We start from the raw sequence: 13,420 nt of genomic DNA on the forward strand, positions 1-13,420 counted from the left end.
CTATACAAATAACGCTGCCTTGCCTTGCCTACTAATTACGAGCTCGCCCAGTTGCGCTGAGTAAAGGATGTTAATAGCCAGACTCTCATTGGCTAGAGTCAAGCAGCTTAGCTCATTGAATATAAATGAGAACTGGCTCAAATCAAACTGAATCTTCCTGCAGGCTTTGCTTTCTATACCACACTTCAGACATTACGACAAAGTAATGGAATATGTGTGTCAGGGCACCTTTAAAGTTCTCAATGTAACACCAGCAACAACCTTTCAATTTCTTTTTTTTTTAAAGAATAGCTTAAGATTTTTGGAAAACACATTTGTTTACTTTCTTTCAGAAAGTATGAAGCCAAGACCTCCAATACACTCATGTCTGTGCAGTACAGAGTTTGGGCCAGTAGGTGATTAGCCTAGCTTAGCATTAAGACTGAAAGCACATGATACTCTGACTAGGCTCCGTCCAAAGTTAAGACATCCACCTGCTAGCACCTTTTAAAGCTCACTAATTTACACCTTATTTCTTGTTTGTTTAATTTGTTCCCAAACAGAAATGTAATAGTGACACACAGTGGTTTTAGTTTGAGAAACAGCTTTAACAGTTTTTATGTTAAGCTAGGCTAATTGCTTCCTGGCTCTATAACTTCATACACTACACAAAAAAACATGTGAGTGGACACAATCTTATCATCAAACTGGTAAGAAAGACAATAAACCAAGTTCCAATTGTGGAAATAATCTTTTAAACATGTTTTAAAGGAATTTTATAAAACAATTATATTATATTAACAAAAATATTATTCATATTCAACATGGTATAATGCAGTGCAGTATGTGACTTTGTTTGATGATCATTTCTTCAAAATACTTCAATACCACACACTTTTTAAAATGTCATGGCATTGGTTTGAATATTCTGGTATTGTGACAATACTATAGCGATGTACTCACAGGTGGTGGAGGACGGGATGGTGGAGGAGGTGGCGGCGGGTCTTTGATGACCTGGATAAACAGAAAAAGCAAAAGAGTGTCAGCACAACGTCCATCAGGGGACGTACACACACACACACACGCACACACACACGCTCAAACCTTGTCAAGACGAGCATAGACGAGGCTGACGGAGGTGATTCATGACAGGTGACTGAGTCAAACAGAGACGTCCCCTGAGCACATCGCACAGCGGAGCCGCTGCCAGGCCGCTCTGTAACTGCAACTGGCACCCCATCGCCCCGCTGACTACTGATTACAAGGATTCTGCTTGTAAACCAACAACAGGGGCCCCCCGTGCAAAATAAAGAAAAGCTGAAAATCAACTTGTTGACAGGGGAGTCTTTGGGGTGAGCACCGCTGCCCGTTTAGCTCTTAATTAATTGGATGGGGTTCAGTGCTCCCAAGCAATCCTCCCAATCATAAAGTCCTAAGGAGTTAATTAGCTCCAATGAGATACAGAGGCGGCGGCTTGGGCTCAGCTCCAAGCCCCTGTCCGTGTGGAAGATGAGTACACACACACACACACACACACACACACACACACACACACACACAACACACACACACACACACACACACACACACACACACACACACACACACACCAGAGTGACCAGCGGCTTTGTTCATGACAACACTGGATGACATGGCACCTGAGGAGCAGGTTGTGCACAATGCGATTCCACTCAAGGACAAGATGCCTCTACTGGGTTTTTCAGATGTGCATCGCAAAGCAAAGAGCAGCCTGACACTGACATTTGTCAGGTGTCAGTCAGATGCTTCACATACTGATGTCCAACTTTTTACTGCAGGATTGCTGAAGACACCACTGCCACTCACTCCATCTGTGAGAGGGATCACACTGAAAAGATGTGTAGTGTTTTCAGGTTTCAGGAATCAGTCACTACAGAGAGCAGGGCTGTAACTCCTAAAACAGAGTCCCCTTCTATGGTGTCTGAAGATTGTGGGATTTAAAGGAGAATTCCGGCAAATTTTTATATTATTCTTGATCGCTATAAATATGTATTTACTTTCGACTGAAAAGAAGAAAAAAAAAGAACCCGAATGGGTGCAGACAACACGGAGTATCTGCAGCTACGTGTACGAGCTTCCACTGAGCTAAAACGGTAGTTGTCAGGGAAAGTTTTAGAGAGCCCGTGTGCCTCATAACAGACACAAAATGCATTTTCAACTCAGACACTGTTTAAATTATCCTACCCTGTCCATATCCTGCTGGTAACTAGGCACAAAGGCACTCTAAAACTTGCCCCGAAAACAGCCGTTTAGGCTCAGTGTAAGCTTCTACACATAGCTGCAGATACTACGTGTTGCCTGCATTGATTTGGGTCGGGGGGGGTTTCAATCAGAAGTACATGCATATTTATGGTGCTCAAGATTAACGGAAAGATCTGCCAAATTCTCCTTTAAGTAACCATACATTCATAGCCCCCAATTGACAAAAAAACTATTTAGATTAGATCAATTAATCTGAGTAAATCTCTTCATCTAACATAATCATTCAAGAAACAATGCCAAACTTGATCTGGTTCCAAATTCACAAATGTGGGCATTTGCTCCTTTTTCTGTTTGATATAATTCTAAACTAAATTAGAATAAATAATAATAATAGAATAAACTTAGAATAAATAATGACATTATCACTGACCCTATCTCTATGGCCAATGCCTTTAATCAACATTTTTCTTCTATCTGTTTTCTCAATCATCAGCTTTTTCATTCTAGTATAACAATATTGTGAATGATAGTGCATTTTCATTTCAACATTAACCCTTTTGATGTCCAACAGGCAATCTTAGAATAAAATCCTCTACTGGGGCTGGTCCTGATGGTCTGGATATTAAGTTCATCAAACTCTCTGCTCAGTCTTTGCATTTCCGCTTTGTGACTTATTTAATTTATCACTTCCACCTGTATCCCATTAATTGGAAATTTGCAAAGTACACCACTACATAAAGGTGGGGATTCACTTGATGTTAATAACTATAGCCAATCTCCATAATCAGTAATGTAGCAAAGATATTCGAAAAACTATTTTTTAAGCAATTGTCTAAATATATTAATGATTTCTATTTTGACTCCAAATCAATCTGGATTTAGAGCTATCACTCTACAACAACAGCTCTTACTTATTACACCATGATATTTTTTCTGCGCAAGATAACATATGTCTACAGGTGCAATTTTTATTGACCTCACTAACGTTTGACATGGTTAATCATTATATTCTTCTTGATAATATATGCTTTGGTCTTTCCAAACGGCTGTTCTCTGTTTTAATGCATTCTTCACTATAGACGTCAAAGTGTGTCTCTTAATGCTACTCTTTCACAGTCTAGTATTATTGAAACGGTGTCCCTCAGGGTTCTTCCCTAGGGCCCCTTTTATTTGCCATTTTATAAATGACCTTCCTCAAATATGCTTTGACTGTCATTTCATCTATATGCCGATGACACCAGTTATATATACATCTAAATATAAAATATCTGATTGTCAACCTCACTTCATTTGATTTTAGTCGTATTCAACATGGTTATCTTCTAATCTGCTTTTATTGAATTAAGAAGTCTTATGATGCTTTTTTGCAACTAGATCTGCACTACATAAGCAAAATAACTCTCTTGAGGTAAAATTTTTGGATGGTACACCTTTACATATGTTAAGGAGTTTAAATATCTGGGCCTCTGGCTCGACTCCCAACTTACCTTTAGACCTCATATTAATTCTCTTGTGAGAAATAGTTGTAGTTTAAGATTGTTATATCGCTCAATAATGTTTTACAAAACAGATCAGATTAAAAATTTACCTACCCAATTATTATTACCTATAATCGATTATGCAATGTTTTACCAAACACACTGAAACCAACTTAAGCCTCTGAATGTGATTTATAATAGTCTTTGCAGATTTGTCCTGAGGTGTCCATTCAGACGCATCATTTCAAATGTATCAGTCGTTGAATCTTTTATCTTAAATGCTCAACTCATTTTCACTGGCTGCATTTTGTTCACATGTATTTTTTCAGATTATCCTTATCTGAACAAACATTTGATTGTATATCAATCATCCATAGCCTGAGAACACTGACCATCTTTTTCTTTTCAGTACCACATATATCTAAAGAATTGGGAGGAGAGCTTTTAAATTTAAAGCCCCTTCCTGGAATTGGTTTACCAGTCTTTTAGAGCTCTTTCCTCCTTTCCCCAGTTTAAGATGTCTCTTTATATTATTTGCATACAAGCTGCAATTGTTTTTCTCATACTTGATATTCATAATTGATACTTATACTTGATATTTTTTATTTATTATTTATTTTTAAATGTTTTTGTTTGTTTACATGTATTACACGTACAGTATTTGCAGTATTTTGTGTGTGTGTAAGAAATATTTGTAAGTAACTGTGTAAACGTATGTGCGCATGTATCTTTATGTGGTATACTTGTACATACTATATGTATATTTTATTATTTTTCTTAAACTGTTATTATTATATTAACTATAACTGTTTTTGTTTTTTTTGTTTAATATTTATTGGTGTGAATGGGAAGGATATGGTATTTTGGTGTGATGGAGAGCTTTTGTTTTTGTTTTTGTTTGTCAGTATGTGCGTATGTTTCGGGTGTATGTTTTTATTTATTTATTTATTTATTTATTTATTTTTTATTATTCCCCTCAAGCTGTTTTGTTAATTGTCTTGTCTACATGTGAATGTACTGTATATTTTCTTTGCCCTTAGGGACCCCCTCAAAAACGAGATGTCACATCTCAAGGGATTATTCCTAATAAAGAATTTCTAACAAAATGCCTTTGTGTTGGACATAAGTAGCCACTAAAGATGTTTTTTGAAGATTAAATGATACTGAAAATGAGGTGTAGTACTTTGCTTATCAGCCAAGGTCGATAAGAAAGGAAAGAGTGTTTCCTGTTGACTTCTCCACCCAGATTTTCCCAGGGCTGGTCTGAGATAAGCCTTATTTCACTGTCCCCGTCTTACACAGTGGTGGACATTAGCACTGCACACAGAGTACAGTAGCTGGCCTATAAATACTGCATATATAATTACAGTGAGGACATTTCTCAACTTGAGGTGTGCAGCAAAGTGGAAGACAGACCTTTGTCCATTAGTCATCAAAGACAGATACTTCACTGTCATCACTGGTTATGCATTTGCTAAATTGGTTTTGGAGGAAGAAACGAGCAATGTAATAATGGCATATCATAGATCCTAACAGCTGTTTCATTCCCTGTTTAAGCGCAGAGATACCATCACACTCTCCACATACTGTTGTCATTAGAATAATGAAAAATTATCAATTAGGGTTAATTAATTGCTCTCTGACACACAACTGGCGGTAAGCAAATCCAATGAAGGTCTAGTGGTAGCCGCTCCATACGCTGATTAACGTCATTTCAGCCACACCTTCCGTTGACAGGATTATCTCTTTTTATTAAGTAATTAAGCAGCAGATTTCCTGGACATATTGTGGGATAAATAAAGCCTTATACAAATGACGGTGCTCTGCTGTTCTTTCCCAACTACCTGATGGACAGATGTGAAGAGGACCGCTCAGCGGCTTAATTAAAAACTAAACCGCAGGATACTTAGCTGCCTGACATCAGCCCCAGCGGCTCGCCACCACAGCCACGACTCCGGTGGGAAACAGACCAATCAGAGGGGCTCAGGGCATCGTTCCCATATGGCTGTCTCCAGAACTGTCCAACTGCACTTCATAATCCTTTCGTTCCCAACCTAAAGCTCAAACCGTGTTGTGTCAAGCTGTTTCAGGAGGCTTATCGTGATGGATCAGTGGCAGGTAGCATATTTAGAAATTTAAAAATGATTCATGCTTTTAACGAGGGGCAAATGATCCAGTTTGTAGAACATAGAAATTATTCTTAGGGGACCAGAAACAAAAGACGATAAAAGTTCTGCATCGGAGAGCAACGCTGACAACTTTGAGCATGAAATAACATGAAGTAATCTGAGATTATTAACATATTAAACACCAACTGAGTTGGAGAACAGTCCAAAAGTGCATCCAATTTAGCAGTGAATCATTTGCAATTTGGAAAAACTGGCAATGTGATTCAAAACTACATCTCCAATTCTCAATCCTTTGATTTGAACTAAAGGGTTTGCCATTCTGAGTTTAATTTCCAAACAAATCATAAACAAAGAAATTACCACTCCACAGCTTGTATGACCTCTCTCTTGGCATCAATCCATGTGGGAGAGAGGCAGAGAGAGAGGGATTGTGGGAAAGAGGTTGGGCGTGTGTGCGTTTGTGTGTGCGTGTGTGTGTGCGTGTGTGTGTGCGTGCAAGGCCTCATCCCGACGGCTGAAACCTGGCAGACTGGGGGTTTAAATATTAACAAGCCACACATGGCCCTCCTCTTCTGCCGCGTCCCTCGATGGAAGGCAACAGCAGCTCTCTCCACCAAGACAAACACGTCCACGGCCAGACATGCTGCAGGGGGTTTACATTTTAATGCCTTTGTTGGTTTTCCAAAATATGCTTCCATCTCATCCTGGATGGGCTCCCTTCAGGTCCACAAAGCCAGGTGACGTCTATCATTTAATGGGCGGCGCGGGTGAGTGGGAAGTGGTGGTGGAGGGCAAATTTGCCTTTATCAGATCTCAGTAGAAAAAAGCAGAGACACAGAAAAAGACCAGGGTGCACCATCTGCAGCCCCTCTCTCATAGCCCCAAACGATAATCTGTTGTGGATTTTTGTTAACGGTTAAGTGGGTGAGGCTGTTTTTCCAAAGGGGATGAAAGCAGTTTTCGTGAATATCCAGACTAAAGAAGTTTACAAGTTTAAACAATGAATTACAGAAAGAAATCACTTCCATCAAGCACAATCACATTGTTGAAAGGGAAACAATAAAGGACTCAGCTCAAAATTTCAAGATTCATTAATTACACACAGCCTCAACTTCCACCTTAACAAACACACTGTCCACATGGGACCAGTGACATGTGGCAATGTGTGGAATTAATGAATAACCTAACCTCCACATTTAGACAAACACATTTGCGCTTACTAATGAAATTCTCTTTAATCACCAGAGCCTCTAAACCTGAGTCAATATTATGTATTTTGTCCTTTCAAAACTCCTGCATGCTGCCATTTATATGTACCAAGTCTCCACCAGACCTTCTTCCACCGCGGCACTGCAGAGGTGGAGGGTCTGGCTAGTCCACACAGCATTCCAGGATGGGAGAAAAACGTGATCTGGTTTATTGGCATTTCTTTAAACCAATCACAATCGTCTTGGGCGGTGCTGGGCACCGGGTAAAGGCTGCGTTGCTGCTGCAAAATGGCCTCGGGAAGAAACTTGTCTTGGTACATGTGTACGCTCAAAAGTTGTTTTAGTTGTGCAACAGAAAACTCAGATGGAAAAAATAAGGGCGTATAATAAGGAAAATGTTAGGCTGCCCTGGAGATGATGCTATTACAGTTTGCAATAATTAACCCAGGATTTCCACCAACTGCATAACGGCTGCAGATCGGCTCCACTGCGTGTCGGCTCCGTGCTCTGCACCCACCAGGTCCGGATTTGTTGCAGAACAACTGCAGCCATGACTGACAGCTTCTTGTACGATCGCGCGATATAACAGGATCTAGTTTTTATTAACAGATACCTAAAAAATGTGTCATCTAGCACATTTAGCTGCATTTTATTTTATATAAATAGGGTTTATTAATATATTACTATTGCTGCCTCCATGCACCAATCAGGGTTTAACAATATAACTAAAAATGTTGAGACAGTTGGTGGTTTGTTTCCAGCACCATCAATCAAATCTGACCAAAACTCACCAGACCCACACAGTCCTGATGATGTAGGTTTGTTTCTGAGTAACAACTAAGGATGTTTTGTTTTGTTTTTGCCCCTTCTAATTTGGTCAAACCCTGATTTAGCAAAACATGCTTTCTGCCATTTCCTCACCATAAATAGATACTTCCTCCATTCTTAACTAAAAAAGAAAGTCAGAAAAAATAATAGCAATAGGAGTAAGAGACGATGAACCCAAGGGCCAAAAACAAAGTGCAGCTGAAATGAAACTGACTGACAGGATTAGGGGGAATAAAATATATCTGTGTTTACCCAAACAGAGTAAGTATTCTAAGCTGGAGCATGGGCATGAAAGATTCAAATGTGATTAAACCTTTAATATTCTCTGTGATTATTATTAATCACTTCAGTCCCCAGGTAGGCCCAATATTAGTCCTGGGCAAACAGAGATTTTGTTAACTTCTACCCAATCTGTCACTGACTAAAAATGACTTCATCTGTGTGTGATCAGCCACTGAGGTGCAGGATGTGGCCTCTTCACTTCCTGTTTGAGGTTCTTCCTCTGTGGTGTTGCTATGACACCTTGGATGAACAAGTTAAACCGGATGTCAACAGATGTTTGACACCACTTCCCGTCACAGCCAGCTGATGCACAATGCTGAGCCTGCTGTGTGCGAGCGGCCTAGGACACAGTTAAACCTGGTACTGACTAGTTCACCAGTCATCAATGGTTTATGGTTACAGCTTTGGGCTTTCTAAGTAGGCAAAAACATCACATGCTTTGAACCGCTTCCCCAACTATAATATATTTTTAGAAACCAGTTTTCAGATGAATTCTGTGCTTCCGAAACATTTGTTTTTGACTAGCTGCATTTGGAACAACAGGTTATGTCATCAGCAGATCTAGAAGCTAGAAGGTAGCATGATTTCCACTATTCTTTATTGCAGGCCAAGTATAACAAAAGTTATTTGACATGTTTTGCCAGCACAGAACCTGCTGTTTCCTAGTTGAAAATGTTCTGAGCAGTGTACCAACACTTACCACTGTGCAGCAAAGAGGCCAGAACCACCACATGAGGGCCAGAGCGGCGAGGATCAGCAGCACCAGGAAGACTATCACCACCACCAAACCATCTGACTAGAAGGTGAAAATGACATAAGTAATCAGTTTATTCATGCTAAAAAATTATTTTGGGTTTAATCCCAAAAACAAATTGGTAAAATGCATCAAATCACAGATTTTTGGTACTGGGCAATAAACTCTCTGGTAATTAGCTTATGGAGAAATATCAGCAAAGATGAGATGTGGACGAATAAAGATCAATAAAATAACTAAACCTCCACAATCATTTGGTTTTAGTTGAGGGACGCAAATTTGTCAAATGATAGTACATGTTACAACAACAATATTACAAATAATAATAATAATAATAATAATAATAATAATTTGGATACAATATGTATACATGGCAAAAAATGGCAAAAAAATGATCCTTAGGGCTAGGCAATATGGCTAAAATCTTCTATCCCGATAAAGGTAACTTTATATCTTGATAACAATATATAGAATTTCAATAAAAAGTCTACATGGCAAAGCCAATTTTTTCCTGTGTGGCAAATATATATACAGTATATCACCTTTATTTTTTCAGGGTGGGCCAATTGAGAGCAAGCTCTCATTTCCAATGACGCCCTGATTATATGCCGTATAAAATGACAGAACATATACAATTTCTGAACATAGTAATTAATATAAAATATACATCTGCAATATGTTAAACAACTCAAAAGTGCACATGTACATTCAGAATCCATGAAATTAAAAGTATTTACAGTATTTACTCATTTTAATAATAACTTCAGTGCAAAATGAACATGTATCACGTCAAACATACTCCAAATGATGAAAATAGAATTTGGACTTAAATGAATAAAATGCGTTTTTTTAGCATCATGATATAGAAAAATATAAACCATTTTATATCAATTTGATGATATATATTGTCATATCACTCAGACCTATTTTGCAATGTATACTGCAGGTATTTTTACCTGTGTTAACAATTTCATGAGTTTCTGTGCTTACATATTGTGTGCATGACAATCATAACTGTGAATGACTGTTCTCTTAATAAACACGGAACAGGATGAGGGAGTTCTGCTTCTAAGGACAGGGACAATCTCGTACTCAAACCACAATATGAGCAACACTAACTGAAACATGAATTGAGGCAATAAGGTTCAGGTTAAAAAAAAAGAGAAGTTCAAGGGAATAAGCTGTTTAAGTCAGAAGTGTAGAAAACATACACATTTAAGATGCTTTAATTTAGTTTCTAATATGGAGGTAACTTAGACTCACACATGTGGAAGCAGTGATGGTGTAGGCGCTGGAGATGAAGGACTGGCCGTGGTTTAGGCTGATGAGAACATCCATAGTCCTGTAAGGAAGAGTTTAATTAGGGTCACAGTAATATGTTCAATTAACTGTATCAAATACATCCAAAGTGAACTCAATAGGAGAGAAAGAGTCTCCTTTCATTATCCTCCAGGTGGCCCACATTAATCTTGCAAGAAATACACTTCACAACATGACAAAGAAATCTACATGTACACAACATGAGCTGGTCTACTAGCAGGTGTAGAAATTACATGCAGAAATGTTTTTCCTATGCTGCATGTATATGTATCAATATCAATATAAAAGAATCCATTTACCTTTTAAATTAGTGCGTTGTATTTTATCTATATTTACTATTTATAATGATTTAATTTACAGATGACTGTTAGATTTTTGCTGTCATCATAAAGGTTATTGTATAAACATTATGCCTCAGGGAAAAACCTTGTTATATTTTTGCAGTTTTTTATCTGCACAAACAAATTGTGTGCTTCTTTTTCTTTTGGATAAAGACAACATTAGCAGACAGATGTATAGACAAAATTGACAAAAATAGTTGTCTATCAAGTCTAAGTAGATTTTAAAAAATGACTGGTAAGGAAAAAGGAATGTCCAGGTTTTCTTTTAGTAGATATCTTTGTCACAAAAATGTTTGTTTCTGAGTAAAACAAGGAAACCAGCTACAAATACTGCAAGTTAAAGTATAAGAAGGCAGATTGGCTGATGTGTTGGCACTAAGATTTACTTTTTTTTTTAATATCAAAACTCATAATTTCCTCAAAAGGACATATATCCATACGTTCCTACAAAACATCTACTTACTTCCAGTGACAGAAATGGTTAAATTGTATTTTTAAACATGGAATTCCTGATAAAAAAAAGAGTAAATAGTCCAGCGCTCACATTGGCAGAAGGCTCAGTAAAGAACACACAATGGGTAGAAACTAAATGGTCAAACTCAGAGAGAAAATCCTCTCATTATCACAGCCGTCAGCGTGTGTGGATGAAGTAACCTGACGAGCAGTAACAAGGCTAGTGAACTCCTATGACTTATTTAGAGGGGGGTAATGCGGACGCCAAAATAGGGGCAATTAAAACCCTAATGATGAACGGCACCGCAATTTCCATATGTCTATTACGCCCAATCCAATTACCACAGGTTTAATGAGAATTCAGGATATGGAACGCCTGAAATCCTCCCTGCAACACAAAAAAGAAGAGAGAAAGAAGTACGCATAGTGATATTGTGTGTGAGGGGCCAGCTGTGAGTGTGTGGTAGCGTACAGGGGAGGCCTCGCATAAAAACTGGTGCTGCGGAATAATAACAAGAGGGCTCTTTGCTTTGCTTTGGATTTTGCCCCAGGCAGTGCCTTGGGCCACCAATTCTCCTGTGGTTCAGAACAGATGAGCAACCAGACCTTGTGTCCATTACTATGCAGCGGATTCTAAATATTCTAAACTGACTTCTTTGCACCTTTCCTAATCTACCCATGCTAAATATTTAAAAAGCAATTCATAAAACTTTAAAACCAGATTAACTTTGACACTTAACTCAACGGGCCCTACTTGCACCCGGTGCAGCACGGCACATAGTCTAACGCAAGTGTCTTTGCTAGTTTAATAACGACGCAGTTGTTAATTTCCCATCTCTGCGCCCATCTTTGTGTCCATGGGTGTGCTGGTCTTACAGGGAGGTGTGTTCAGGTGAATTCTTGGCGTCTTACTATGTTGAGGCAGCAGAAAGTGATCTCACCGTTGACCAACAAAAACCTGGTCTAAGGTCAATAACGCAGCGTTCCATAACGCAGCATTTTTTTTTTAGTGCATTAATGAAATACGCCTAGGCTCGTGCACAGCGTGAGATCACTATGCTTGTCACACACACACACGCAAAAGATTACCAATAAAAATATGATGGTGCAAATCCGTCATCATAATAGCAATGTGCCATGGAAAAAACGCGCCTGGCTTTTAAAGGGAATGGGAGAGGACACTGATCGGTTTATTGCATGTTACGCACAAAACACACCTATGAATTAATGAAGAGACTACGTACAACCATTGTGAATCATGCGTGCGGACCCTTTTTTGTAAAGTGGATTTGGACATGCCCAAAATGCACCTACGCCAATGCGCTTCACGCCGTGCGCTTAGATTGTTAAAATAGGGCCCAGGTTGTTAAAATAGCGCCCAACATTTTGATGCTTCCACTTATCTTTTTTTCCCCTTTTTTATTTCTTTGTTTATTCTATTATGGTATTATTCCAAAGTCTTATCTGTAATCAAGAGTTCTCTTTCATTTATACTATTTAATCTATTTGTAAGGGATGGTTAAGCTGGGCAGAGTCATTAATGAACCAGACAAACAAATTGCAGGCTCAATTAAAGCAGCACTAGACAGGTAGAGGACAATTATTCTGAAGGGTTTTGATGTTATAGACGCATTTTATGAAGAGTGTTGATTTATTGATAAGGTGAAATCCCAGTTTACTCCAAAAGCACCAACACTGTTGCACTTGCAGCAAAAGTCTGAAAGGTTTTATTGAGTGGAGTGTATAAGGGTTGACAATGAGATGTTCATCCTTGCTCCTAAGAAATTCCATCAAACTTTGCAACACAGAGATATGAGTATAAAAACCGAGACAGAGTTTAACTGAAATAAGGATGAGGCAGCCTCACAGCGAATATCAAGAACAGACATTTTTTTAATTTTGTGTTAAACAAAAAAAAAAGTAATACTTCTACATGTTTAGTCCACACACTTTGATCTGTGCCCTGTTTGGTTTGTGTAAATTGTTAGCCCCTGATCCTCCCTACCTATATAGAGGGGGTTGGACTGTTCATGCCCATTAAAGAAGGCACCTTTGTGCTCTTTACTTAATCATAAAGGTTTTAATTCCTAACAAATGAGAACACTCTAAAAGGATTTCAAAACTCCTTAATTTTAAGTTTGAACCAGTTTGTTTCAATAAGAAAACATCCCTTTGTGTCCGATGTGGATTCAAGGAACGCTGCACGCCTCTGCAGCTCAGCGAAGCCGTTCCAGGTTCTTGCATGTTAACTAAGTGCTTGTGCTGAATGGGTGAGGGGAGAGGCTAATTTATCTGACACTCTCAATCCGTGATAATGGTGGGCAGGTTGTTAATCAAGCTGGAGGTGTGGACCTCGGTGTGTGAAGGAGGAAAGCTCCCAAGCGAGTTACACTGACGAATGCCTGAC

The 13,420-nt window shown here is 38.7% G+C and overlaps 1 protein-coding gene across 2 annotated transcripts in view; it reads right to left on the minus strand.

The window, feature by feature from the left end:
• The window catches only part of antxr2a (ANTXR cell adhesion molecule 2a), an 88,695-nt gene that overhangs the window by 44,823 nt on the left and 30,452 nt on the right, over nucleotides 1–13,420 (minus strand). For both annotated transcript variants that reach the window (XM_032516117.1, XM_032516116.1), the window contains exons 11-13: nucleotides 10,163–10,241; nucleotides 8,846–8,941; nucleotides 943–993 (exon numbers count right to left, since the gene is read on the minus strand). In XM_032516117.1, coding sequence (XP_032372008.1) covers nucleotides 943–993; nucleotides 8,846–8,941; nucleotides 10,163–10,241 — 226 coding nt within the window. The remainder of the gene's footprint in view (nucleotides 1–942; nucleotides 994–8,845; nucleotides 8,942–10,162; nucleotides 10,242–13,420) is intronic.

This window comes from Etheostoma spectabile, chromosome 5, assembly GCF_008692095.1.
Source record: "Etheostoma spectabile isolate EspeVRDwgs_2016 chromosome 5, UIUC_Espe_1.0, whole genome shotgun sequence".
Taxonomy (NCBI): domain Eukaryota; kingdom Metazoa; phylum Chordata; class Actinopteri; order Perciformes; family Percidae; genus Etheostoma; species Etheostoma spectabile.